At 44.1% G+C, this 27,255-nt stretch overlaps 1 protein-coding gene across 1 annotated transcript in view; it reads left to right on the top strand.

The window, feature by feature from the left end:
• Nucleotides 1–27,255, top strand: part of LOC147747508 (calcium-activated chloride channel regulator 1-like) — an 820,724-nt gene that overhangs the window by 247,280 nt on the left and 546,189 nt on the right. The window contains exon 6 of the mRNA XM_086953977.1: nt 15,698–15,925. Coding sequence (XP_086810103.1) covers nt 15,698–15,925 — 228 coding nt within the window. The remainder of the gene's footprint in view (nt 1–15,697; nt 15,926–27,255) is intronic.

Below are 27,255 nucleotides of genomic sequence, written 5' to 3'. Positions count from 1 at the left end.
CTTAAATGCAGCAAAAAATTGGAATTCTCTCCCCAACTGGATCCGCGCAGAACCCTGTCATCTTAAGTTTCGAAAGGCACTTAAAACTGTTCTTTTTCCCAAGGACCCCTAATTATTGGTTTCATCCTCAATTTGCTTTTTGTTCTATTTTCTGTTAGCGCTGGGACGCTTTCGGGCAGCCATGCGCTTTATAAATTTAATTTCATTTCATTTCATTCATATTTCAAATGGGTCAAAACATTGCACCAGAAAGCAGGCATTTGACCGCTTTCTCAATCTTGGGGTCACAGGGGCAATTTTGACGTCTCCCCCAGGGATTTAAGAATAGTACGGGGTTATTTTAACCTAGAGAATCAGAAATACTACAAATGTATGATGATTATCATATGTCGATGACATCTATCTTACAGATGACGATTTGGACAGGCACTTGAAAAGGGTAAACACCATAATACTTGGGTTTGGTTCTGAAGGGTATAAATTCAATTTTAAGAAATCATGAATTGCCCACCTCAATGTCATATTCTTAGGATACGAGTTATCAAGTGAAGGCAAAAGCCTGGCAGCAAACTCCCTAGAGAAATGTGCGCTGCTCCAACCTCCAAAAACGCAGAAAAACTTACAGTCAATTCTAGGTTTCCTGAATTTTGGAAGAACTTATGTTCTAAACTACGCAGAAAGGGTTAAACCTCTCTACGAACTAATCAAACCTGATTTCAAACAAACTAATTGGACTCAAACACATACAGAAAATTTACGTTCAGTACAAAAAGACATGCTAACTAAAACAAAATTAGATACATGAAATAACGTGCACAATCTCATGATCCGGGTCATCCCAGGGAGATGCAGATTCACATACCTGGCCTTTAATGAAGGAGACCAATTGCATACAATTCACACATGTACACACAAGCAGAAATGAAGTTTACTTCAACAGAAAAAATTCTGACAGCAGTTCAAACTGCAGTAGCAAAAGAAAGAACTATGGCGCAGGGTAAACGCATATTGATCGTTACACTTGTACCTGCTTTAGAGGCAGTAACAAAGGCTAGCATTCCTAATGCTAAGGCTTTAAATCTAAGATGGATACAATGGGTGAATTCTCTTGCTGCTACAGACGTTGAATATGTCCTTAACCCGAATTTAAAGACACAAGAATTCCTACAATACGAACACGAATATCCTATGCCGACCGAAATTCTGCCTCTAGAACATTACGGTTGTATAATATATACAGACGGATCAGCACAGCCCCTAATTGGGGGTAAACAAGCCTATAGTGCTGTGTGCACGATCGTTTAAGGTCGTTGGCGTGAAGGTAAATTCAGACAGCTCAGCAATCTGAACTACAGGCCTTCAATATGGTGCTTGAAAATACCGATCGCAAATTCCCCACACTAATAGTGTGCGACTCGTATTTCTGCGTTGAATCTTACAACGAAAATTTGCAGAACTAGGTTAAAAATGGATTAAAAAATTCTAAAAGTTGTACAATTAAGCATAAAATACTTTGGGAACAAGTAGTTCTTTTACTGAAAGAACTACAAAAGACTCACGTGATTCATACACTGAGTCATCAGTGTGATGGCGTTCACAGTGCAGGGAATTCATTGGCTGATGAAGCCGCGAAGGCAGCTGTGCAAACGGCATCTGTAGCTACAATCAAATGCTCATAAAAAGCAATAGATGGTGACACGCTATTAGCAGTAAAAGCCTCAACGGAAGGAAATCATGCAGCATTACCTCTAAACTATCCACTCAGTAATACATACATAATTGATGCAAACTCCGTTCCTTTTGCTCAAATCCCTGGAGTAGGGGACAGAGTAATTCCAAACAGAAAGCGGAGAGTTTACTTGGTTCAAGAAGCACATATGGGAGAGGGTTTGAGACATCGAGGGATGTTGAAATCTCTAATAGACTTAGAAAAGATGTACTGGTGGCCGGGAATAGGAGTTGACGTGTACAATTTAGCAATTTATTGCCCTAACTGCAACAGAGATCGCAGCAGCGAAAGCCACCAGATACCTGACTACAGAGTAGCCAGCCCACTTAAGATACCATTGCTAGACAGCATTAGACTATCTACCTGCAAAACGTCAGAATGGACGAATGCAGCCCCACATCTACTAGGACAAGATTTATTTGGATGTGGCCCCAACGCCAGAACTGTTATAAAGGATTTGCGAGTCTTTATCGGCACATACGCAATTGGCACGCTACATTATGATCAGGGTCCTGCGTTCAGCTCTCGAGCTTACAAGGAGGCCATGGTTAGCATGGGCATTGCATTGCGGTATTCTAGTCCTTTCCATCCTGAGGGCAATGCGGTAGTGGAAAGAAAAAACCATGACATAAAGCAATCTATAACAGCTAAGGTATTAGGTTTGGGTAATGGGTGGGTCAAACATCTAACAAGTGTCCAACGTAGTCTTAATAATCTGCCAAGAAATTCTCTGGGTGGAGTCACTCCATATGAATTAATGTTTGGTACTAGAATGATAATTGAAGACATCGATAGTCAGACTTCAGTGGTGAAACAAAAACATTTTGATGTCAAAGATCGTTTGGCTGTTTTACAGGACTTAAATGAAACAAGAAGAAGTCTGAGTAATACCATACAGAAGCAAACGCCCACTGAAGAAAAACCACCTGTCCCAGCAAGGCCTGTCTGGATTCCAAAGATTGGGGATCTGGTCAGGGAGAAAATTGCGGTGAAGAAGGAATTTGGGCCTTCATACAGAAAAGCAGTACCTGTCTTGACCGTCCAAGGAACAAGATCAGTAGTACTACCGCCCCTTGCTGGTAAAAGGGAGAACAGAGTTGTATATATCGACTTGGTCAAACCACAATCATGTGGCCAATAATAAGTTGAAGGCCCAGTGGTCTCCTGAGAAGTAGCGGACGACCAAACCTTGCTACAATCCAAGAGGTTCAAACTGAAAGACTTATCACTTTTGATAAACCAACAGTAAAAAAAGAAGGACTATGCAACAAAGCCATGGAACTTGTACCTCTGGAAACCCAAATAACAGTTCGTCAAGAAACACCTGTCTACAATGATGTACCGTGTGAGTATACAAATATGACAAAGAAAGAAAAAGCTCCAGTGACTTCAAGTAATCCTGATGCAATCCCAACAATTGACAGAACTGCTTCTGGCTACTTTATCAACTTCGATAATTATTCTGAGGATCCCAGTGAACCTGAAGATGAGCCAGCAAACCAAACTATAAAGGAAAAAGTAACAGAACTCCTTCATCTACTAGAAAAAACATATCTGGTTTCACCATGTGTGGAATTTTGGATTGGATTGGGTGTACTTTTCCTCCTGCTCTGGTTCATGCTAGTATTGAGCTTGGGAAGGATGACTGATGGAAAATTCAGTACTATGGACACAGCAAGTAAGAAAATCAACTTGGTCCTGAAACCTTACAAATCATCTCATCATGAAAAAAGAGGACTGTCAGCAGTAAACATCACAGCTGTTCCTATACCTGGTGGTATATCATGGGACAGAACTGATTATGACATCTATGGTCCGGTTGAGCTTCTGAAGCTTCTACACCAATTTAAGGTTTCCTTGAGTGACTTTGTCGCACCCAGTGAATTTTCTGATGATTGGGACTTTGAGACTATTAACAACATGATGAAAAATTTGGAAATTTCAGCTAAATTTACAGAACATGACTACTTAGAAGGGTCATCAGATTATGAACAAATGTATTGCTTTAATCATTATGGTCATCATTATTTGCATAGATCTGCAAGCCCTAGAAATGTTGTATATTACAATCAATGGGAACATTGTCCAACACCGCCAAAAGGCAGTTCGAAAAAATTCTTGGAAAAATGTCCCTACTTCATAGGGTTTAATGTTACAAATCCAGAAATGTTTTATTTTAAAAATAGAAATAACACAGGAATGAAAACAATGTTGACCAATACTAAACACATTTATTCTGCAAACTTTTATGCTCAATTGTCTACTTTAGGGTTTGACTACTGGAAAGACAACATAGAGACAAAAACTGTCTGGGGCACGAAAGATTGGCAGGTACAAGGTTTAGAAGCACTATTCAGAGCCTGCCTTATACCAGAACAAATTTTGTTTTTGAATGACACTGTTCAACAAACCTCTTGTCTTGGATTAGCTAAGATAAAAGATTTAAATAAACCGTCTTTACCAAAACCTGCACCTGACAGTAATAACGATTCGGATGAGGAGGTAGATGTAACTTATATATTAAAACAGAACAGAACTGATCCTAACTGGAAGAAGTGGGTGATCTGGCAAACAGACACTAATAACTGTCATGAAAGATTCCTGAACAAATCACAAGGATTCAGATGGAATAGGCCAGATCCAAGATATTCCCAGAGACAACATCCAGGGATGGTAACACTTCCAGAAATACAACAACACGTCTTTACTTAAAGAAAGCAATGATTTGCGAGATTTCTTAATGGGACCTCGCAAGCCAAGGCAAAAACATTTCATCTACGCCGGTATATATGCGGCTTACCACGAAGCTTGGAAAGTGACTCAAATAGAAACTGCAGAAAAAATACGGGAAATGTATTGTATTCATTTGGAGAAAACACTTTCTGTAGTGGACAATGGGTTAACAACTCGGTCCTCCAGAATATATTCTATGGACAGCATCGTGTCATCTGCTATAGACATCATAGAACAAGACTTACTAAAGTTACAACATGGTCAGTCTCAATTGCGTTCTATCATGCTGTCAGGCTGGACATTTCAAAATCTGCGTTCTGGCTATGTGCCATGGCATCTAATCAATACGTCATTGTTTGCTGTATTTAACCTTACAGATAAACAAATTTCTTTGGCACAAAGAGGAGCAGACCATACGGTGCTGAGCATTGAAAAACTCGAAAGATTACAATTAACAGTTTCTGAGAAACCTGTGATTGAGTGGATAATTCAAGGCTCCATTTCAATTCCAGTTACAACATTCCAGTTTCAGTATTGTCTGGAGCATGTACCAGCGGGCCTGTATGAAAGGTTGGGTAAAGAATACATTAAGTCGAATTGTGTTTTACCATATATACACAAGTGTTGGAATGGGGGACATGAAGTTTTCCTTAGTGGCAATAATGGCAAAAAGTCACTAAGTGGTACACTTCTGTGCAATCAAGTTAATTTACAGGGGGCCTGTGACGGTTCTGCAAATACCCTTTCATGCCACCTTCACGCTTCGCCCTCTCCTACGATAATACCGGTTTTCAGGCAGCTATCCAATGGCAGTTACGTTATGTTGAATGATCACAGCTGTTGTGGCATGTTGCTCGGAAAAAGGTATCTCGTAGCTGTGTCGTCCACGGTCACTTGTTGTATGCAAGTATTGTATCCAAAAACAGAGACAGAAAGGGAGACGGCTATATGGCCTTCACTGAATATCTCTTCTATACGAATTGATACTTTAAGCAGAATGAAAGCCATTCTTTTACAAAAAAATGTGCCACTGACCTCGTCTAGAGAAACATATGATCTGCAAGTAGCAAGGTCTTCTGCAGAGATACATGCATTATTATCAACAAACTGCCTAGTGCATTTCGCAGATATGTTAGGCCAAATCTTAAACATGTCTGATACAAACGGCATCGTACATGTATTTGGGACTGTTATCACCATTTGAAGCAGTCCTCAGCATTTTTCCTAATTTCGTGCACTCTGTGCTTGGCGGCCTACCTCTCATCTTGGGACTAGTAGCAGGAATCCTATTTTTTTTCTTTCTGCTCCGATATGGCAAGTCCGGTCACCAGCAACACCAAAACTACCATGGAACAATGCCTCCTTGCAATGAGATATCATGAAAGGATTTCACAGATTCTTGGCTTGGCTCGTTTAAGAGATCTGAACACAACCTGGTTTCTTTGGTTCAGACCAATCTGGCAAGATTGCATCTTACCTGTTCTTCAATGCCTGCTTTGCGGCCAGGAATGCGTTTTTGACATATACACTTCCATCAGTACTGCCATCAGATGTTGACGCTTTGCTAGGTCCCGTAATGGCTCATGCATCGTGTTGCCCCCAACAGCTGCCTATTCTGATGACGGCATTCATTGAGGTCTCACCGGCAAGTCTGACTGAGGATGAGATATGAGAAACTACAGGCACACAGGTACCATCTACTATGGACATTGCTAATGCATCAAACACTGACGGGGATGATCCACACTTCTGCACTTTTGATCTGCTAACTGAAGTGGTTCCACTTTCACCTAATACAGTGGACAGTTTCTTTACGAGCCTTGACAATATGATATTTTCTCCCGACTCTACTGATTCTCCTGAGGATAGTTTTTAATTATTTCACACAATGTCTCTGAACTCTGCAATTCGGCCTTCATTTTTCAAAACAATCCAATAATTTGAACTTTTGGCACAGAGTAATCTGCTTAAAGTAGAACTATTCTTAGAGAACAAGATTTCAAGCTCGTACTTCCTAATTAACAATATTTGGCTTCAACCTCGATTACCAAGATAGTTAGACAATTATGCTATGGGGTTGATCTCATGTACACCCTCACTTCCTGCATGGTGTGGCATAAATGCCACACCATGCAGAAAGGTGGATGTTAGGCTCTTCAATGAGCCTAACAGATCGCTGCTGTCAGACCGCTGCACGGCCACCCACCAGACCAGAATTGAAGTCCTAATCTGGCAGGTGGTTGCATCATAGTTTTGGCGGTCCTACACTAGACTGTGAACTGCCAAACTCGTAATCGACCCCTTAGACTGAGTCTCAAGAGGACTCTTATATACTGTTTATCCTATAATGACCTGGTAGTGGAAAGTAGCCATGACACCCATCATCTTGGATGACACCTATTTACCATCCTAAACAAATCGGTCATCTTGGTTTTGAAACATATTGATGAAGTTGCAGGCTCACTCGACAAGATTCTCCTGGATGCCACAAATGACTGTCTTTTTTCTATCCTTGACAATTTTTTTTTGCCATCCAGAAGTTCCTTAAGGCTTGGAAACCCTATTGGGAGATCGAAAGACCCATCACTTCTCTTTCTCAGTGCCATTGAAACTTAAATGTACAGTAGTCCTCAACATGTTATCAGGGATCTCTTGATAATTCACTGCAGATGTAACAAGTATCCTATTATGTATTTAACTTCACAGTTAAGCTTTCTCTAAGTGGCCTCAGCAATACCTGGACAGAAAGACAAAGTTGTTGGGGAAGGGAAAAGGGAAGAGAAGAAAAATGTGTGAGTGCCAGGCAACATGAATATTACACGTCGAGGGAGAACAATGAAAGATTTATGTAAGCCAGCACTCCCAATCTTTGTCTACCTCTGCAGAAGCACACCCTTACCTCCATCTGCCCCTTCCAGCCTTGCAAACAGATTTCTCTTGCCTTCACCTGGGTGGTTCTTATAATATAAGCCTTGTGCAGCAGACAGTACTATCAAAAGGGGCATTTTACGTGTATGGTAGGCACATTAAGGCACAGAACCATATGTTGTTTGCAGGATAATCACATACTTCAGCTCCTACATAGAGCAAGCCTCCCCCTCACCCTAAAGTCTTGCACCATATCTTGCTCTCATGACCACAGGTTGACATCACTTCACCAACCCCCAAATATTAATCACACTGTGGATGAGTCTGTGGATGTACAAACTGTTTGCTGGCTCTTCTACTGGAAAATCTGTCTGCTGGAAACAGATTTAGTGTCTGGAGTACTGCGAATGCCCTCGCCGCAGAGGGTGGTGCTAACATGAGAGAACCCTGAGGACATGATTTACAAAGGACCTCCACGCTCATGGTGGAGGCCCTGCAGCCGTGGGGGTGTCTTCTCATTCGGGGCATAATATCCACAATGAGAATTCTCATTGTTGAGATTTCACCCCAAGTGTGGAGACTCCCCCACAACTGTTTGGACCGCCACCACAAATGTAGAGGCCCTTTGTGAATCAGGCCCTGAATGCTTATATCTGAAGGATCCTGTGAAGTTAAATAGAGACTTGTTGTCCTGGAAGAATTATCTTCTGGCCTGGAAGGTGCTGTGGAGGATAGATCAGACAAATGTTGTGCCCTGGACCATTTTGTTTTGTTTTGAGGATTAAATACTGTGAAACCCTTTAGGATAAGAAACAACTTTTGTTGCTGTTTTTTTTTCTTTCATCATTTTGATTTTGCTGGCATTACATTGATTGCATTTTCATGTTAACTTTTCAGTCCTTGATCCAGTTCTTAGCATTTCTGAGTTACTTTATCCCATTATGTTGATTTGGTTTCTTAAGTCCTTTGCTTCATTACTATGCTGTTGTTTGGTAGTGCTGGTGCACATACATAACACTTTTATGCCACTATCTGTGACCTAACAATTAATGTGTTCCAAGGTAGCCAGAATAAAAATGTTTACTTCTGTGGGCTTTACAGCAGGACACAAACAGATAAGCCATTGTCTCGCAATCACCCCTTACATTTAGAAGCTCCTTTGATCCTGCTGCCTGTTGCCTTTTCTGCTGCTTCACGCCAATGTGTCTCGTGTAGTGGAACCGGGAGCCACAAGGATGTCTTTTCCCAGCAGCCCAAGCAGCGCCTGTGCCGCCCATGACAGTTCTGCGCACCAGGAGGCACTTAAATTGCGGCAATACTCAAGTAGAGTGGAAGCCCCTTTGTACCTGCTGCTTTTTGCCGTTTTCTGTCGCTTCAGCCAACTGCGTCCCATGAGGGGGAACTGGGAGCCACAAGGACCACGTTTCCCAGCAGCCCAAGCGCCTGTGCTGCCCATGACAGTTCTGCGCGTCAAGAGACACTTAAATTGCGGCGGGATTCCCGCAGCCGGGAACCCCTTTGATCCAGCTGCCTGATGCCGTTTTCTGCCGCTTCATGCCACTACGTCCCATGAGGGGGAACCAACAACCACAAGGACTACGTTTCCCAGCAGCCCAAGCAGAGCCTGTGCCGCTGCCGACAGCTCTGTGCGCCAGGAGGTGCTTAAATTGCGGCGGGACTCCCACAGCGCAGGAGTGCCCAGGCCGCGCCCGTGTAAAGCCGGGGTTAGGGCGGGCCCGTTTGTGCCTGTCCGCGGCCGGTCGAGGCTAGTCTGGGGCCTCCCTCCTCGGATTTGTATTCTGAACACGTGCCTGGACTTGTCTGAGGTAACTTTGGAGTGGTGACTGAACATATATCATTCTTCATATTTAAAGCAGCGGTAAGGCGGTGGGTCTGGTCCTCGTTGTGGTTTGGCCCTGCTCACTTTTGTGACTGAAGTGATCTCATGCTCATGGAGTTGGAGTTAGATGGGCCTGTTTGCTTTGTCTCCCTGCTAGTTATCATTTTCCGTCGGCAGAGCTCACTTTGTTTACTTACTTCTGAATCTATGAGCCTTGATCCTTTAGTCATGGTTAGACGTAAAGTTGTACCGGCCACTGCCCCGGTGAAGGGAAGGATGGTCTCCACTGCATCAGTGACCACTATGGACTTGTTCTTGCAGCTGGCTGCGGCTGTGTTAGATAAGGAGACTGAGTTGGTCTTTAGGCGCCTTTCTAGGTCCCCAATCAGTATGGGGCAGTGCCCCCTTATAGACACTCTTGCACCCCAAATAGAGGGCGACGATGAAACCTCCAGCATAGCCAATTGCTCGAGGGTCATCGAGATATCACAAGTTGGCGAAGGGGCAATTAATGTGTTAACTGCCTCCACTGAGCAAGCACCAATGTCTCTTTTCCCTACTATCACTTTTCCCTACTATCATAAAGGGGTGGGTGAACCTCAGCCTCTAGCGGCGAAGATGCTAACCTGCTAGATAAAGATAATTTCCGGGTAGGTGGGGGTTTTAAACGTAAATGTCAACTGATCGGGGGTAAAGCAAAGAAATCAATACTAAACTTGGTTCCTAAAACCCCGGTGCCCGACATGATACCCTCTATAAATACTTCCATTCTGGATTTTCCTGGGTCGTTGTATGCCTTCCAGGTAGTGATGACCAGCTTATTTGATTTAAAACTGAGCCCCATTGTGGAGAGACTGACTCAGATTGAGAAAAGTTTAGTTTCCCGGAATAATTATGACTTACCTCCTTTGGCAGAGGGGCAAAAAATTAATCAGAGCCTGAGTACTGCAAGTGGCTCTGGTGCACGGCTAAACCTGACGAACACTACTGTGGACAAGGAACATATTCTACCTAAGAGGCAGCCTCTTGTACAGAGGGGGCCCTGTGTTAGCAATAAGGGCACTAGTGAGAGAAGGGATACCCCTGAACGGGCTAATGGTATGGGTAAAAGTACTTGCTTAGGGTCTCGGAGGTTGGGCAGTGAAGTGGCCCACTCTTAGAGACTTCCGGTTATTGACTTACCACCCAAATCTACCCCGTATGTAGTTGTTCTGGGGAATGTCCCACCCCTCCCCTGTGGGATTAATGAGGTTTATGGCCAGTTAAAAAATAAAGGCTGTCTACTGATACTGTTTTGGGTGCACGGGTGGCTAATAATATGATTATGGTTTGCAGAGTTTGCTAATTGGTAGCTCGGATAAATTGGGTACTGGTGACTGTGCTATTATTAATTTTGATGGCCCACATCTTGCTGGTAGGATTTTGTCTAGGGACAGATACCCTGCCTTTTCAAAGGCTGGTTCGGCTATAAAGGTGCTGCCATTGGGTTTCTTTTATAAATCTGATTAACCCAGCGATATCCCTAGAAATTTCTGTACGGAAGTACGCCGAGAAGGGTGGTCTCGACAATTCTCCCCAGCATTCGCGCAACTGACCACACCACTAGTGCATGCAACATCGCTGCCTTGTCGGCAGTATACCGCCCCCCTAACTTTGCACTAAGTAATAGATTTTCATCCCTAGCAGGGCTGGAGGAGTGTGAGCGACTCTGGAGCCCTATTCTGTTTGGGACTGAGCCTGATCCTATCATACAGCATCCCCCAGTGGTAGCTGAGGGGGCCCCAAGCATACCTGTGTGGGAGCTCGATACTAATAAACAGTATTCTCTTGTGGTAGTCAAGGAAGCCTCGCTCTTGTCTGCTAATAATATTCTATTGTGGAATGTAGCGGGTTTGGCCAATAAGATTCAAGATCTGCTGGGGTTGCAGTTTGTGAAGCAATTTTCTGTGATCTGTCTACAAGAAACGATGTCCGTGGACTGTGATTTATTCCTGGAGGGTTACAATTCTTTTTTTGTGCCAGCTGCCCCGTCGTTGGGTGGAAGAACGAGGGGGGCCTTGCTATTTATATATCACTGGCAGCCGCCTGCCAGATTCAGGTAGTGCCACCTGCAAGCCCAGGGATACAGGCGCTGTTACTAAAAAGGGGTGCTATGGGATTGAGTCTTATTAACTTTTATAACTCTGTAGCATGCCCATCAGGTGTCTGCTATATAACAACTCTGGGTTCGTTTATAAGGCAATCCTGTGGTTCCAATTTATATAACCTAATGGTGTTGGGAGATTTTAACAACCATCCTTGTGGAGACCCAAGGATAACTTGTATTTCAGAGTTAGGGTGTCCCCATATGAGGGGGATTCACTTTGATCATTCTGCCCAGGGGAATTATTAAATGACTTATCAAATGAACTTGACTTGATATCCCTGATGTCACTATCCAACCCACTTCGCATAGTTATTTTTCCTACTTTTAAAGGAAGAGGTAGTGGTTCTTTTATTGATCATATTTTAATTACAGCCTCCTTGTAAGTTTTATTCAGCGGTTTCACTATTGTGGAAGGTGTTTTTAGTGACAACAACCCGATCTGTGTCCAACTGTGTGGCCCGCTTTTATAACGAAACAGTAGCGTGGCATCTAAGGCAAAGCTGAGCCCAACTGATGGACAACGTCGACTTAAATGGTCACAGATCTCATCAGATGTGTTCTCTTATGCAGTTAAAGAATCTTGTGCTCCTGAGCTTGCACTGTGCACCTAACAGGGTATCCCCCAGGGGGAGGTCATCAGTGCTTATAATCTTATCTCCATTAAAATTGGAGAACTGTGCACCGGCTCGTAGGGTTACCACTTCAACTCCTAGATGGTTTGCTTCTTCTTGCTTTCAGGCATCGAGAAAACTGAAGGAAGCCTTGATAGCTAAACCAAGAAATCAATTACCGGTCCCGTAGTGCAGCAAAGTGTATAAAATAATATTAGCCAAACGGAAGGGAGATTTGAAGGAGGAGGCTTGGAGGGAGTTAGTTGTGTCGAGTACTCCTAAGAATAGCTCCAGGTTTTGGCACATCTTTGATAGACCACTCTTTGAGCATGACGTAGGGGGGCTTAAGACTCGCACATCACAGAGGCGAAATGGGTGCTCGATTTTAAAACAATGTTTGAAAGCCCATCCGGGCAAACCTACCTGGAAGGCCATTATATGGACGAACCTATAATGGTTTTTGAATAGGGTGAGGTTGAGGTCGGTATTGTAGGGATAACCGCCAATAAAGCTCCAGGACCAGATGGTATTTCTCCCGATCTTTTTAAGTCTGACCCACTCTTTTGGGCTCCGGTCCTTTTGGCTGTGTTCAACGCAGCTGCTCGAGTGGTTGCCCAGAGTCCTGGGCAACTTCCACTATAGTCCCTGTCTTCAAGAAGGGTGATCGGAATAGCACTTATTGCTATAGGCCAATCTCTCTCCTTGATTCAATGATTCAGGTGGTGCGTCTTGTACTTTTAGAAAGACTCTCCAGTTGGGCTGAGGATCATAAGATCTTGTCCGATGTCCAGTTTGGATTTCAACCTGGGAAGTCTACTGTGACCCAATCACTCAATTTAATGATGGTTTTAAGGAAATATACTGTGGTGCGCCGAGGCACTGTCTACTTAGCTTTCATGGATCTGTCCTCCTCATTTGATTGTGTGAATAGGGAGAAACTGTAGCAGTCCATGAGGGCTATGGTGGGAGAGATTAATATTGTTAACTTTTTAGAGGACTTGCATAGGAAGACTAAGGCCAATGTTAGATTCTCCCAGGATCTCTGGGTTTCACAGGATTTTAGCATCAGAGGGGAGTATGGCAAAGATGTTGTCTGGCCCCATTTTTGTTTATTCTCTACATCAATGATCTTGATAGAGTGTTAAGAGCCATGGGGGTAGATTATCCGTATAGAGGACGTCGTGGTCTTTCCATCCTCTTATATGCAGATGAAGCAGACCTTTTATCACGGACTGCTAGAGGCCTGCAACTCTTGTTAGATGCTTTTTCCAACTTTATGTTGGACAGGGACCTGTTAATAATGGAAATCTTATGTAGTGCAGGTAGGGTTTCGTCCAAAAAAAAGTTTTCAATTTAGAGTTGACCCTGCTATAATCCCTCGGACTAACGTATTTTCCTACCTTGGGGTCCTTTTGGATGACCAGTTAAAATGGGGGCCTCAAGTAATTAGGAAAAAGGGGGATTTGGCCCAGGCAAATACGGCCATATTTATTTTCGCCTCCAAACTAGGGAAGAGACCAATTGCAGCCATTCTAAAAATTTACCGAGAAAAAACTGTGGCTATAGCCAGTTATGGTAGTGAAATTTGGGAACATATCTCAACGGATTCTTTTCAGGTGGCTGAGAATACTTTTTTGAAGCGCCTGCTGTGTGTTCCGCGTGGTTTGTCTAACCTGGCGGCGCATGAAGAACTAGGGGTCCCCTATCTAAGTGACATCTTGGCATTACGCCCTCTTGTGTTTTTGCTGAAATGTTGGCTGAATGAGGCATTATCTCTTAACCATGTGATTTTAAAAGAGTGTATGGCTCTTTATAATGGGTCCCGAATTCCCTGGCTCAAATATACTAAAAACAGCCTGGAAGGGTTAGGACGTGGTGATTTATACTCTAACCCCAAAGCTATTGTAAAGAGGTACGTGGAGACAATCAGGATTTCTTTTCTCACCTTAAGAAAATTGGAAAGAGATGAGCGGGAATTAGAGAAACCAAGGGGCATATTATCAAGGAGGTTTATCTCCGCTTTTTTGGCTTTAAAAGCCAAGAAAGCGGAGATAAAATTATCTCCCTATTACCAAGCTGTCGCTAACACCAGTTAGTGACAGCTAATAGGAGATAGCGACCATCTTGGGCCCCGCTTTGCATGTCAGTGATATTTATCACTAATGACATGCAAAGTGGGCGTGCCAAGATGTTAGCGACTGGAAACAGTCCCTAACATCGCTATCTCCTATTACCAACTTTTGGAGATATTCGCGCTAAGCGCGAATATCTCCAAAAGCTAACACCTGCCCTGAGCAGTTCTTAGCCATGTTATCCAATGGGAGGTGGATAACATGGCTAAGAGCATTTGCTCGATAATGCATGAATATCGCTGACTTTTCAGCGATATTCATGCATTGCGGCCGTTTTTTATCGCATTTGCGATAAACCTTGCTGATGTGCGGCGATAATTTTTGTCTCTAAACAAGTTAGAGACAAAAATTATCGCTAGTTGTTGGTAATATGCCCCCTAGTGTCCAATTTTATTTAACACTCAAAACGACCCCATCTATTGAACCATATCTTGTGGGGTCTTTATCTATGTACGAGCAGTTTTTATTGACTAGGTTTTGCATGAACCGTTTCCACCTCTTACTTGCCAGGCCAAGAGAGTGCAGTAGAGGACAACTGTTGGCACCTTTTGGCTGCGATGGTAAATCTCCACAGGATTTGCTAAACTTTGTGCTCTTCTGTACCTTCTTTGTGATTACTCGTAGGCATTTTTTAGTTCCTATCCTAAAGAAGTTGAATTTTACCAAGGCTCGCCCTGCTCTCCTGTATTTACAATTGTTGAAGGAGGACTGTATATATTTTATTGTTGGCTATTTAAAATCCACTGCAAGAACCAGGGCCTGTTTAAATTCTTAAGTAAAATGGTTGATCTTTTTAAGGATGTTTGAGGCCAAGGTGGACAAGTCTACCCTTATTGATTAATGTTAAACGCAGGTGGTTGTGGTCAGTTCTATTTTTAGATTTATTTATCGTCTCTGACTAAATTAGGAGGGGAAGCTTTGGGTTTCTTTTATATATTTTATATTTTAAACTATTCAATGTAATTATGTTTTATTGTATTTTGGATTTCTCTGTAACTTTCATGGTTTACTTTTGTGAAACCGAATAAAGTTAATTTGATTGATTGATTGATTGATTGATTGATTGATTGATTGATTGATTGATTGATTGGCCTAACGTTCAATGTGCACACATTCTTCCTCCCAGATGAAATGCACAACTGTCTGTTCACTTTTACCAGCACTCGCTGATTGTTGACAAGGTCCTGAAATGTTCACACAGACAACCGACCAGATATGCAGCTCATAAACAAACTGCCTCGTACATTGTAGACTGTGGATTTCTGAAGACATAAACATACGAATAGATGCATGTTCATTACATGAGCTTTCACTCTTGCTTATGTTAGAAGCAACTCGGGGTCAAAAGCACCAAAGTAGGTTAAACGGGGAAGAGAAGAAAACACACCCGACATATTTCCAGACATCTGGAGCCAATGAATATTTCAACTGTTCCAGGGAGGGCGGGGTATTTTCTGGTTTTCAAACAAAAAGTTGAATATAAATGACTTTTGTTTTGAGTGCCTGAGATCTGCTATCTTGGGTCTTGACTAGCTTGAACCCCCAGCCATTATTTCTTGACAAGCTACAAACACTGATATTTGTAGTACAACGTTAAACTGTCGTAACTGATATATTTCGTTTGTCAATGTCCTTTAGGCCGTTGAATTCTGTGACTCCAGTACCCATAACACCGAAGCGCCAAACCTGCATAACAGAATGTGCGACTCTCAGAGCACATGGGACGTCATCATGCGCTCCGATGATTTCAAAAGTACTCTACCTATGAATGAAACCGCCTCCCCACCTGCTCCGACATTTTCACTTCTGCAGAGCAGGGACCGGGTGGTCTGCTTAGTCCTCGATACTTCCGGAAGTATGTCTTCGGTAAGTGTCAAAATATTAGATTTTTTTTACTTCTGAAGATTCCGTTTGATCTAGGTCATATTTTGCTGGCTGAAAGAGAAAATATAACTGACTCAAGAACATAGCAGTTTATGAATTTTAAACAGAGAAATTGATACATTCTTGAAAGGACATATGTAATATGTTTCAGATAAAACAATACATATTTTAGCTTTATTTTATATTTATTGTTTATTCTTTACTACAGAAATAAAAGTTAGCAGGGTTTCCATTAAATTATGGATAATTACTAACTAAAGTTATCAATTGAGTCATTTGCCGTGGGGGATCCCGATGCTGAGACAGCATGCAAGTCATATGCATGATTTTCTGGGTCTGATTGGTAAAAACAGCTATCATCATCACATAAGTCAGTGGCCCTTTAGCTGTTTGGTCCTACTTAGGATCCATTACAAAGGCGGATAGAACAACGGTGCATGGTTGATGACCTGTTCATCAGGCACATCACTTGAAATTCCCAGATTACACAGCAAGACTGTGAAGTTGCTACTACCCCTTCCTTGCTTTGTACTGTTCATATTTGTTAGTGAGAACTCTAGTAAATACTTGATTAATGATGTAAGTTGAATTGATGATCTGACACGCAGATAGTTGGAAGGTAAGATATTTATTACAGCACAGAAGTAAACAGGACTGTAGCCCATCTGGCCAAGCTCAAACTGCCACAATATAGAACATGCAGGAGCATCACAGGGAGAATCTACAGACAATCTAGAAGGCTGACAGGGAAGGAAAGCTAAGGAAAGTTAAGCAATGTACAACAATTAACTAGAAAGTATCAGTGTTGTACCACTCCTCGATCATGTTTACCTTTAAATATGCCATTCAATTACCTTTAATTCACTATATAGTTTATACATTTTGTTCACCCTACATCTGAATATTTACCTGAGGAAGAGTAAATGAATTATGCGCAATGACTTGGGCCGGAGGTAGGCATGGGCAGCGAGGGCGACTGTCCGCCACTCCCACCCCCGCCCAGCCGGTCAACATGGGGCCCGCACCTAAGGTCCCTTGTCTTGGGCCTCACACCTGTGATGTAGCACTGTGAGACCCAAGGACTCACAATCATTTGTAGGTAGGTCTGGAAATAATAAGTGAAGGGGCCCACTACCCTGGGTCTTGCCGCACTGTTCCATGACTGCCAGGCACTGGGAAGGAGAGCCTCATCCCTGGGCCTCGCAGCTCTATACTATAACTGCGATGCTTGTGGAACAGAGGGCCTCCCCCAAACTAATCATGGCCTGTAATTGAGGATCCACACTGCTCACACACAGGCACTGCAGAACACCCACTCTCTTTCAGCCCTTGATGAGCTGTGAAAGAGATGCTTGTGGGCTGCAGACAGGGATGCAGGGATGCAGTGCAAAACACGAGGAGTCAGGCACCAAGCAGCTTCAGTAGAGCCGCCTTCAGCTACTAGGATACAAACAACCTTAAATGAATTAATGAAACCTATACTCAGGACCTGTACTAAGAGTGTGCCCTGTAAGGTTATTTTGAAGGGCTGTCACAAGTGTAAATCACTAAACGAGGCACAGGGAGATTATCATTTTCCCAGGAACAAACAGTTGATGAAATTAGTAGAGCCAAAAGTGTAACACAGGTCTGCTTGGTACAAAGGCTATTCACAGGGCCACTTTAACTATGCAGAAGAGGACAGGCAAATTGTGTGGCAGAGTTCACTAGATTATGCGGTAAAAACTAATTATGCAGTGTAATGCAGTCCATTTTGTCATAGTATTACTTCATTATTTTGTCATTTTTACACTTGGTAACATAGGCTGCCCCTCATTAGTATCATTTTAACACCCAAATATAGTAAGAAGCAACAAATAGGTAACCAGTGAACCTATGAAATGGGCCTTTAATTGCATGGCAACACGTGTTGCTGGGTTTTAGTAACTTTTGAACCGGTTGAGCAATTAACATTTTTTGGGTTAAAATCTGTAGATGTTGGATTAAGTGCCAAATGCTGTAAATCCATGATTATGGGAAAACTACCATGGCCACAAAATTGGATAGTTTCAGTGGCACTGGCTATACATTTACCACTGTATTGCATTTAAGTGAATATACCATGTGACTAGGCACTACTCTTCCAGGTAATATTATGGGCCTGATTAAGACTTTAGCGGTATTACCTTGGAGCGCCACACCAGCGCTCTGCGGTAGGACTGCCAGAGCAGCCCTCACACCGCCGGCCATATTACAACTGTAATCCTTGGTAGGCGAATGTGCTGTAGCAGCCCCACTGTGGTGCCTTAATAAAGGCTCATAAGAGAGGCTTAGAAAGGCGCCGCTGTAGGAGCACTGCAATAGATTCCGGCACGAAAAGGAATGCACCATGTTATGCATTCCTTACTGTGCAGGAACTGGGGGTCCCCCCCTGCATGAACCCCCATGCATAGAGCCACAAGGGGCCCTGTTACGCCCCCCTCTGTTGTCTCACCACCACCCTCTTCCTCGCCGTCTCACCACCATGTAAAGGATGGTGGTGAGGCAAGTCTTAATATGCTTAGTGGTGCACCGCCAGCATATTGCAGCCTCTGAACGCTGCGCAAATCATGGATCCCCTGCATTTGCAGCTGCCCTCTGGCAGTCCAACCTCCAAAGACATAATACAGCGGGTGGACCGCCACCATGACTACGGCGTCCCAATGGACCGCTGCATTCGTAATCAAGCCCTTAGTCCATGTTGTAATCCTACACTTTTAATCCGTTTTTAAATCGAATCAAAATACTCCAAATCTTGTCAAAAATGGAGCACAGCAATAAGTTCTGAAAAGTGATTGCGCAAGAGCACACAATTTGTCCAAGTGGGAAGCCGGTGCAAAAAATTAAAATAAAATGATATTAACAAGACATTATTATCATTTTATCTTTTTATGCGATTCTCCTAGGTAGGTCGGGTGGGGCTGAGCTCCCCAGAGCAGAGTGAGGATTGGTTTGCACTCCCTAAGTGTGAATGACTGTTTGGCCAGCCCCCTTGAGCCAGCCAGACAGTCATGAGTACTTAGCATGTTCTCCACCTGGCTGTGTCGCACAGCTCGGTGGAGAACATGCCCTTGCTCTCAGGCACTGCCTGAGCGGCCAAGCAGGCCGCTCTGTCCAATCACGAAGCTGCTGAAGCAGAGTCGTGATTGGCTGGGCGAGTCCGGGAGCCTGAGTGCTTCAAATGCTGAGAGAAAAGGACAGAGGATAGACATGCGGCGGCAGTGGGGAAGGTAAGTTTATTTTACTTATTTTTTCACCCCACCACCCCCCTTCCGAGGCAGCTGCCACTGCACTTCCTATGATGTCATTTTTTGTGATTGCAATCTGTATGCAAATTAGGAGGACCTCACACATTTCCTTTCTGCTCAGGGCCCAAAAAGTCCTAGGACCGACCCAGGCAATGACCTCAGGGTTTAGGCTTGAACTAGCTCTGCCTTTTTTTCTTTTAAATCATTAGACGCAGTTGAGGTAGCTCAGTGTTAAAATGTAATATTTCAAGTGCTTGTAAGGTCCAGGTTACTTACACTTTGTTGTACTTCTAAGGACACCACGTTAGAAAAAACAGTGTATTGAACTCTTAAATTATCACTCAGGAAATGCGTTCAATATGTCAAAAAGATATTGTGGCAGATGTATCAAGGTCATTTTTAGTCGCAAACGCTGCGATTCGCAAAAAAGCAGTGTTTGCGACTAAAAATTCGCAATTTGGAATGTATGAAGCAAAATGCATAGCAAAATTAAGGAATCTCAAAATTTGAGATTCCTTAATTTTGCGTAAGCATTTAAGGAATCGCAAATTGCGATTCTTTAAATGCTATGCATCAAGCATTTCAATTTAGCGATTTGCCCTTAAGAAATCGCAAATTACCACCAACTTGTAGTTGGTGTTAATTTGCGAATTCTTTTACAAATGGACTTTTTGCAATTTGTAAAGGTGCCATGTGGCGTTCATACATGCCTTTATGGCATGTTTTGGCCATATGCGCACACATGTAAATTTCAGGGGTGCAGCAGGGTGTCCTTAAGACACCCTTGCACCCTTGAAATTATTCTCAATTTGCGATTAGCAAATTGTGATTCGCAAATTGAGAATAACTTCCCATTCCTTCCAATGGGCCTCCTTGCCCGTAGAAATGAATGGGAAATTATCCCTTAATTGCGATGAGCAATTTGCTAATCGGAATTAAGGAATTTTAAGAAATCGCTAAAAAAATTGTGATTTTATACATACATCCCAAATTGCAATTCTCAAATAGCGATTTCTAAAAAAATCGCTATTTGGGAATCGCAAATGATGGTGATGATACATGTGCCCCATTGTATCATGTTTCAATGCAAAATAAAATAGAAACACTGTTAGTTATTAGCAATTCACAAATAAGGAGCTGGGTGTACACAAAATATGATTGTGTCACAGGACAGGAATGCTTCAATGGAGTGACAAGCTTACATGCAAGACCAGAGATCGACGAAGCGCTGACAATTTTGAAGCAGTGGTGTGCATTAGCCCCGCAGCCCCCTGCAGTGAGGGTAGGCCCCTGGTTCCAGAGAGACCCCTCTGGCAAAGTGCACAGGTGGCAGGCCACTGGCCTGAGAGCTCCTGACTGGGTCCGGGGTGTGGGGGCCCCTCCATGTATTCTGTATGAGGGCCCCTCAAGTTTCGGTACGCCAATGTTTTGAAGATAAACAGAAGACTTAAAGAAAAGAGTGCACATACAGTTTATTACTGTGGCTTCAATAGGAAGTTAAGATATATAACACAAACCATGTGCAGCGCATGCTGAAATGAAAAGTCACCTGAGAAAATAGTCGAACAGAACCGTGTAGACACATTAGGAATGCCATCAACGTAAATGCTAGGCTATAAGAAAGTAGAGGAACATTAACTGATCAGACATATTTAAGAAGAAACACAGAATGCAACAGGTGAATGAGATAATTAACTAGGACTGGGCTATAATCTAATGTACAAGTTGAGACAAGGCAACAAGTAATAGAATACATGACAAGAGTAGTGCATTTATGCTAGCCTACAGGGCAGATCTACTGATTTTAATAAAGAAATTGCTTCCAATTTAGCACCATGAAGCAAGAAATAAATGGACACAATCTAATCAAATTTTTTAAAAAACACAGGGCCTCTACGACAAAAGAAAAGGGTAGAAATGCACCGTACCTATCAGATATGGTGCATTTCTGTCTTCTTTCCCTGCACTGGCGCTCAATTGGCTGACATGTGCCAATGCAGGCACACTTGGACCATGGTGCAAAGCCGCTCCCCCATGCAGCTCTCCACCCCGTCTGCAGTGGTATCGTAGCGCTTGGCATTCATTGTGATTCTGCCTCGTATTGCTCGTACTTTCAAACTGTGCTCCATTTATTGCTTTGATATCGTAGCGCTTGGCATTCATTGTGATTTCTGCCTCGCATTGCTCGTACTTTCAAACTGTGCTGCATTTATTGCTTTGGTATCGTAGCGCTTGGCATTCATTGGGATTTCTGCCTCGCATTGCTCGTACTTTCAAACTGTGCTGCATTTATTGCTTGCTTCCTCCTCGCATTGCTCGCACTTTTAAACTAGGCTGCTATTAATGAGCCGCGCTGCAGAATCGAGTTAATTGAATTAATTTCACTCGAACACGCTTGTTGGTGTCTTTTGCTGCCGGATTCTAGAAAGTGACATATCTGAAGCGCGCAGTCAGCGAGTCCGCATTGTGCCTTGATTTATTTATTTATTTAACTGTTTGTGAATGCATGTTTGCATAGCGTAGTACTGCCCAATCCAATTTGGTTATTTTGCTGGCAGCCATTTTCACGTTTGTTGTGGTGCCTCCTTGCTCGGACCTACACCCCGCCCTCGGCCTCCCAGCTGTCCCTCCCTCGCCCCTCCCCCCTCCACTGTCCATTTATGACAGATGCATTTGCGCGCAGCGTTCATGCGCAGCGTACGCGCCCCATGCGCGCCGAAGGTGCGCCAAAGGTAAGCCCGTATGCGCCCGGCCGCGCCTGGACCGCGTCCAGCGCCTGTCCCCCTGGCCCCCGCCGCTCCCAAACCTCTAGAATCACATATGCTGCCGCTACTCTCCTCGCCCTCAATCCCGGACGTACACCACTTTGCTGCGAAGCCACTCCAGGACATACTCACGGCCCTTTCGCCTGCCTCTCCTGCAAGTTTAACTGCTTCAGGACCCTCACCAATTCCACGTCCTCCAAACACAACTCCGACTCAAACCGCCTAAAGTGCATCCTGCTCAACACCCGCTCGGTCCACAGACACGCAACAGAACTCTGGGACCAAATCGACTCTGCGTCACCTGACATCGCCTTCCTTACTGAAACATGGATGAACACATCATCAGCTCCAGACATTGCCATAGCCATACCGGACACTTACAAGATTATCCGCAAAGACCGAACCAATCAAAGAGGAGGAGGCATCACCATCATCCACAGGAACACCATCAAAAACACAACCAGCTCCGACGACAATCTTGCAACCGCCGAACATCTCCACTTTCAGATCCACACCGACCCCAGGTGCACACTGAGAGGCACCCTCATCTACAGGCCTCCAGGTACCCGCACCCAATTCAGCGACGACATCACGGACTTCATCAGCCCACACGCCCTTGCCTCCGAGAACTACATTCTTCTAGGAGACCTCAACTACCACCTTGAAAACTAACTTGACAGCAACACCACCACCCTTCTGGACAACCTGGCCAATCTCGGACTCAAACAACTTGTGGACACCCCCACCCATGTAGCCGGACACACGCTCGACCCTATCTTCACATCCAGCAAGCACATCTCCTTCGATCGCACCACAGTTCTCCACTGGACGGACCACAGCTGCGTTCACTTCAGCTACGAAACCTCCCTAACCCACAATCGCCCTCAACCTATTCCTCGGAGAAACTGGAACAAAATCACCTCCGACCAACTCCTCACATCACTCAACCAAAACCCTCCCACCCTCCCATTGGACCCAAACCAAGCGGCCACCAAACTCAAGCAATGGATCACCCAAAGTGCTGACGAATTAGCACCCCTGAAAAAGCACCAGATCAATTCAACCAGCAAAAAGGCTCCCTGGTTCAATGATGACCTTAAAAAATCAAAGAAACTATGCGGCACTCTGGAGAAGATATGGAGAAAAAACCCAACCTCAGACAACATGGCCTCCCTCAAGTCAGCCACCCGCAAACACCACCAACTGATTCGATCCGCTAAGAATTCAGCATTCAAGTATCGTCTCGACAACAACACTCATAACAGCAAGGAACTCTTCAACATCGTCAAAGAATTCACCAACCCCACCGCAGCATCTAATGACATCACTCCCTCCCAAGACCTCTGCAACGCATTATCCTCCTTCTTCTACAACAAAATTGCTGACATCCACAACAGCTTCGAGAATTCTCCCAGCGATCAACCCTCCCCACCCCCCTCTGATCCTACTCCGCCAACTAACAACCTCAGCGCCTGGAACCCAATTACCACTGAAGACACCATTCGCCTCATGAACTCAATCCACTCTGGCTTGCCCACTGACCCTTGCCCCCACCACATCTTCAACAAAGCTGACTCCATCATCGCCCCCCATCTCCGTGATGTCATCAACTGCTCGTTCAACTCTGCCACATTTCCAGAAAGCTGGAAACACGCCGAACTCAGCGCCCTTCTGAAGAAACCCACAGCAGACCCCTCCGAACTTAAAAACTACCGACCCATATCCCTCCTCCCATTCCCGGCCAAAGTCATCGAGAAAGCCGTCAACAGCCAGCTCGCCGCCTTCCTTGAATCCAACAACTCCCTTGATCCATCTCAATCTGGATTTCGAGCCAAACACAGCACCGAAACCGCCCTCATTGCAGCGACCAACGACATCCGAGCACTCCTGGACAACGGAGAAACAGTGGCCCTCATCCTACTCGACCTATCCGCCGCTTTCGACACAGTCTGCCACAGCACCCTTATACATCGACTCAGCAACATCGGCATACAAGGAAAAGCCTTGGACTGGATCATCTCATTCCTCGCTGGGAGAACTCAAAGAGTCCGACTTCCCCCATTCTACTCAGAGGCCACTGAAGTCATCTGCGGTGTACCTCAAGGATCCTCACTCAGTCCCACCCTCTTCAACGTCTACATGAGTCCTTCTCGCCACCATCGCGCGTCAACACAACCTCAACATCATCTCTTACACCGATGACACCCAGTTAATCCTCTCCCTCACCAAAGACCCCAACACCGCCAAAACCAATCTTCACGAAGGCATGAAAGAAGTAGCCGAATGGATGAAACATAGCCGCCTAAAACTCAACTCAGACAAAACGGAGGTACTCATCCTAGGTTCTTCCCCCTCCGCTTGCGACGACTCCTGGTGGCCTTCCGCGCTGGGCGCAGCACCCACACCCACAGACCATGCACGTAACCTTGGCTTCATCCTAGACTCCTCTCTCTCGATGTCCAGACAAGTCAACGCCGTCTCGTCCTCCTGCTTCAACGTACTTCGCATTCTCAAAAAGATCTTCCGCTGGATCCCCCTCAAGACAAGAAAGACTGTCACCCACGCACTGGTCACGAGTCGACTGGATTATGGTAACACACTTTACGCCGGAATCACAGCAAAATTACAGAAAAAACTCCAGCGCATCCAAAACGCGTCAGCGAGACTCATATTAGACATCCCGCGCCAAGATCACATCACCAGACATCTAAAAGACCTCCACTGGCTTCCCGTTAACAAAAGAATTACTTTCCGCCTTCTCACCCACGCACACAAAGCCCTCTACAATCTAGGACCCGAATACCTCAACACTCGACTGTCCTTCTACAAACCCACCCGGCAACTTAGATCGTCCAATCATGCCCTCGCCGCAGTCCTGCGCATCCGGAAATCCACCATGGGTGGCAGATCCTTCTCCTACCTGGCTGCCAAGACATGGAACTCACTCCCCACTCACCTCCGCCTTACTCAGAACCACATCTCCTTCAGAAAAGAACTTAAAACCTGGCTTTTCGACACATAAAGAACCCCTTCCGCCTAGCGCCTTGAGACCCTCTGGGTGAGTAGTGCGCTTTATAAATGTCAGAACTTGAACTTGAACTTGAAGGGATAATTGTTTTTCTACTGGATGGAGACCTTCCTGCCCGAAAACAATGAATCAAGGCAATTTCCTCTTTTTATGTCAGTTGCTGAATGCAGCACACCTAGAAAGAGTTAAAAACAAGAAGAAATATTGTTATTGCTCCTCGAAGGCTTTTAACCCATTTCCAGGTTTACAATTAGTTATAAATCTGGGAATGTGTCAAGTGCCATGGGTGTTACTTGAAAACACCTCCTCTAAATCCCATGGCACACCTCCCCACTGGGAGGCAACACAGCAACTTGCATTGCCTTACTTCCTATCTACAAGACCATGAAAATTCACCCCGGGTGGCTTTATATGGCCATGTAGATATGGCTATGCCCCGTGCGCCACCGAAACGTGACTAAAAGTGATGTTCTGGCAGCACACAGAGCTTGTAAATGAGCCCCACAGTATGAAAGCCAACATTGTGGTAGTGTGTACTTCTGTTTCTTGATGTGTGCTGTTGTATGAGATAATTTGAAACACAAATACTAAAAGCCTATACAAACTTTCATTCACTCTGTTTAGTTACTATTTCTGTGTGTGCGTATATTTACACATCTAAGGCATTATTCAAGTTTTCTTCTTCTATAAAAAAAACTATCTTTGTAAAGTCATCTCAGCTTTGGTTCAGCTGTAATACTTGTGTTGCACTATATTCAGACTTAACCTTGACATCATCTCATTTGAGCTAGGCCTTGATCACTCAACCAAGACCAGAAGTGCCAAGAATGCTTGGGAGGACTATGGGCAAGATGCATTGAAGGTCTTTACGCTTGTAAACAGCCTGAATCCCTGTTTGTAAATGTAAAAATGTTTTTTACAATATATTAAGGTAGTACATTCTTACAGACCCCTAAAACCGGTTTTGCTACTCTATTCCAAATTTGAAGGCCATGTTGTAGGTGTTCCTTCCAAACAGCAATTCAGCATGTGATGTATCAATGTTTTGCAACTAAAATCTGGTCACAAAACATTACAAAATTACAGACTACCAAGTTGGGGCAGTAAGCCATTCACAAAAGGGAAGGAGTCATCTTGACCTCCCTCTCCCTTTGAGATTATAAATTCAAAAAAATGTGGGCGTGGGCAGGGGTCCATGACACTTCTGACAACTCTAAAGCAAACTTTTCACTAAAAGAAACATTTCATTTTTAAAAGCTGGCTCATTTGCTTCAGGGATAGGTGCGTTAAAATACAGTTACTCTGTTTGTAAACTCACATAGTGGTCTGTTGATTGTAGCAAGCAACAATCAATGAAAAAGTCACCAGTAGAAGTGCGTCAAATTTGGTAGGAAGAAGGAAAAATGCAGCAGAATACAGATTCAGGGCAATCTAATGCAAGTTCTTTATACAGAGGAGAGAACCAGGATTACCACAGAAACAAAGGAGCATATTTACAATAGAATGGCGGAGTGCAGTGTAAGGTTAAAATTGATAATGCTGCGCCATTTCTAAAACACAGGGATGCAACATATTTACAATGACACGGCATACCCCTGCGTTTTTCTTAGCGCTGGCACTAAATAAAGCTGCCTGGCACCAACATAGGCACCCCTGCACAATAGTGCAAGGGTGCCTGCGTTGAGGGAACGATTGTTTATGTGCAGGAAGGTGTCCCTTCATGCACATAAACAATCACTAATGTTGATTTGCAACTTCTTTGGGGGCTGCATTGTGCAGCACACATAGAAGTTGCACATTTTTATTTTTTTAATGATTGTTTATGTGCAGGAAGGGACACCTTCCAGCACATCAACAATCATTCATGGCGATTTGTACTTCATGGTGTGCTGCCAATGCAGCACACATAGAAACAGTAAACACGAGGAGAAATTAATAACTTCTAGTTTCACAATATTAAGACCTGTTTTTTTGGGGTCATAATTTTAGCACTGCCCCATATTTATACCACCCTTGTAAATAGGGAGCAGCGTCAAAATCAATGGGTGTTACGGCAGAATGACAACTGCAACATCCATGGTCTGCTCCTTTCACGCTAAAGGCCTGATTTAGGTGTCGGGCAAAATTCCTTCCGCCGGAGACCGACTCGGTCATTGGACTGACCGGCACTCAGCGGGCAGTTCCAACCGCCTCATTAGAATGCGACCGGACACTGTTCATCGCATTCCTACATTTTCCTATGGGAGCATGCAT

Source organism: Lissotriton vulgaris, chromosome 1_1 (assembly GCF_964263255.1).
Source record: "Lissotriton vulgaris chromosome 1_1, aLisVul1.2, whole genome shotgun sequence".
Lineage (NCBI taxonomy): Eukaryota > Metazoa > Chordata > Amphibia > Caudata > Salamandridae > Lissotriton > Lissotriton vulgaris.
This window is presented reverse-complemented; position numbering and strand designations above follow the sequence as displayed.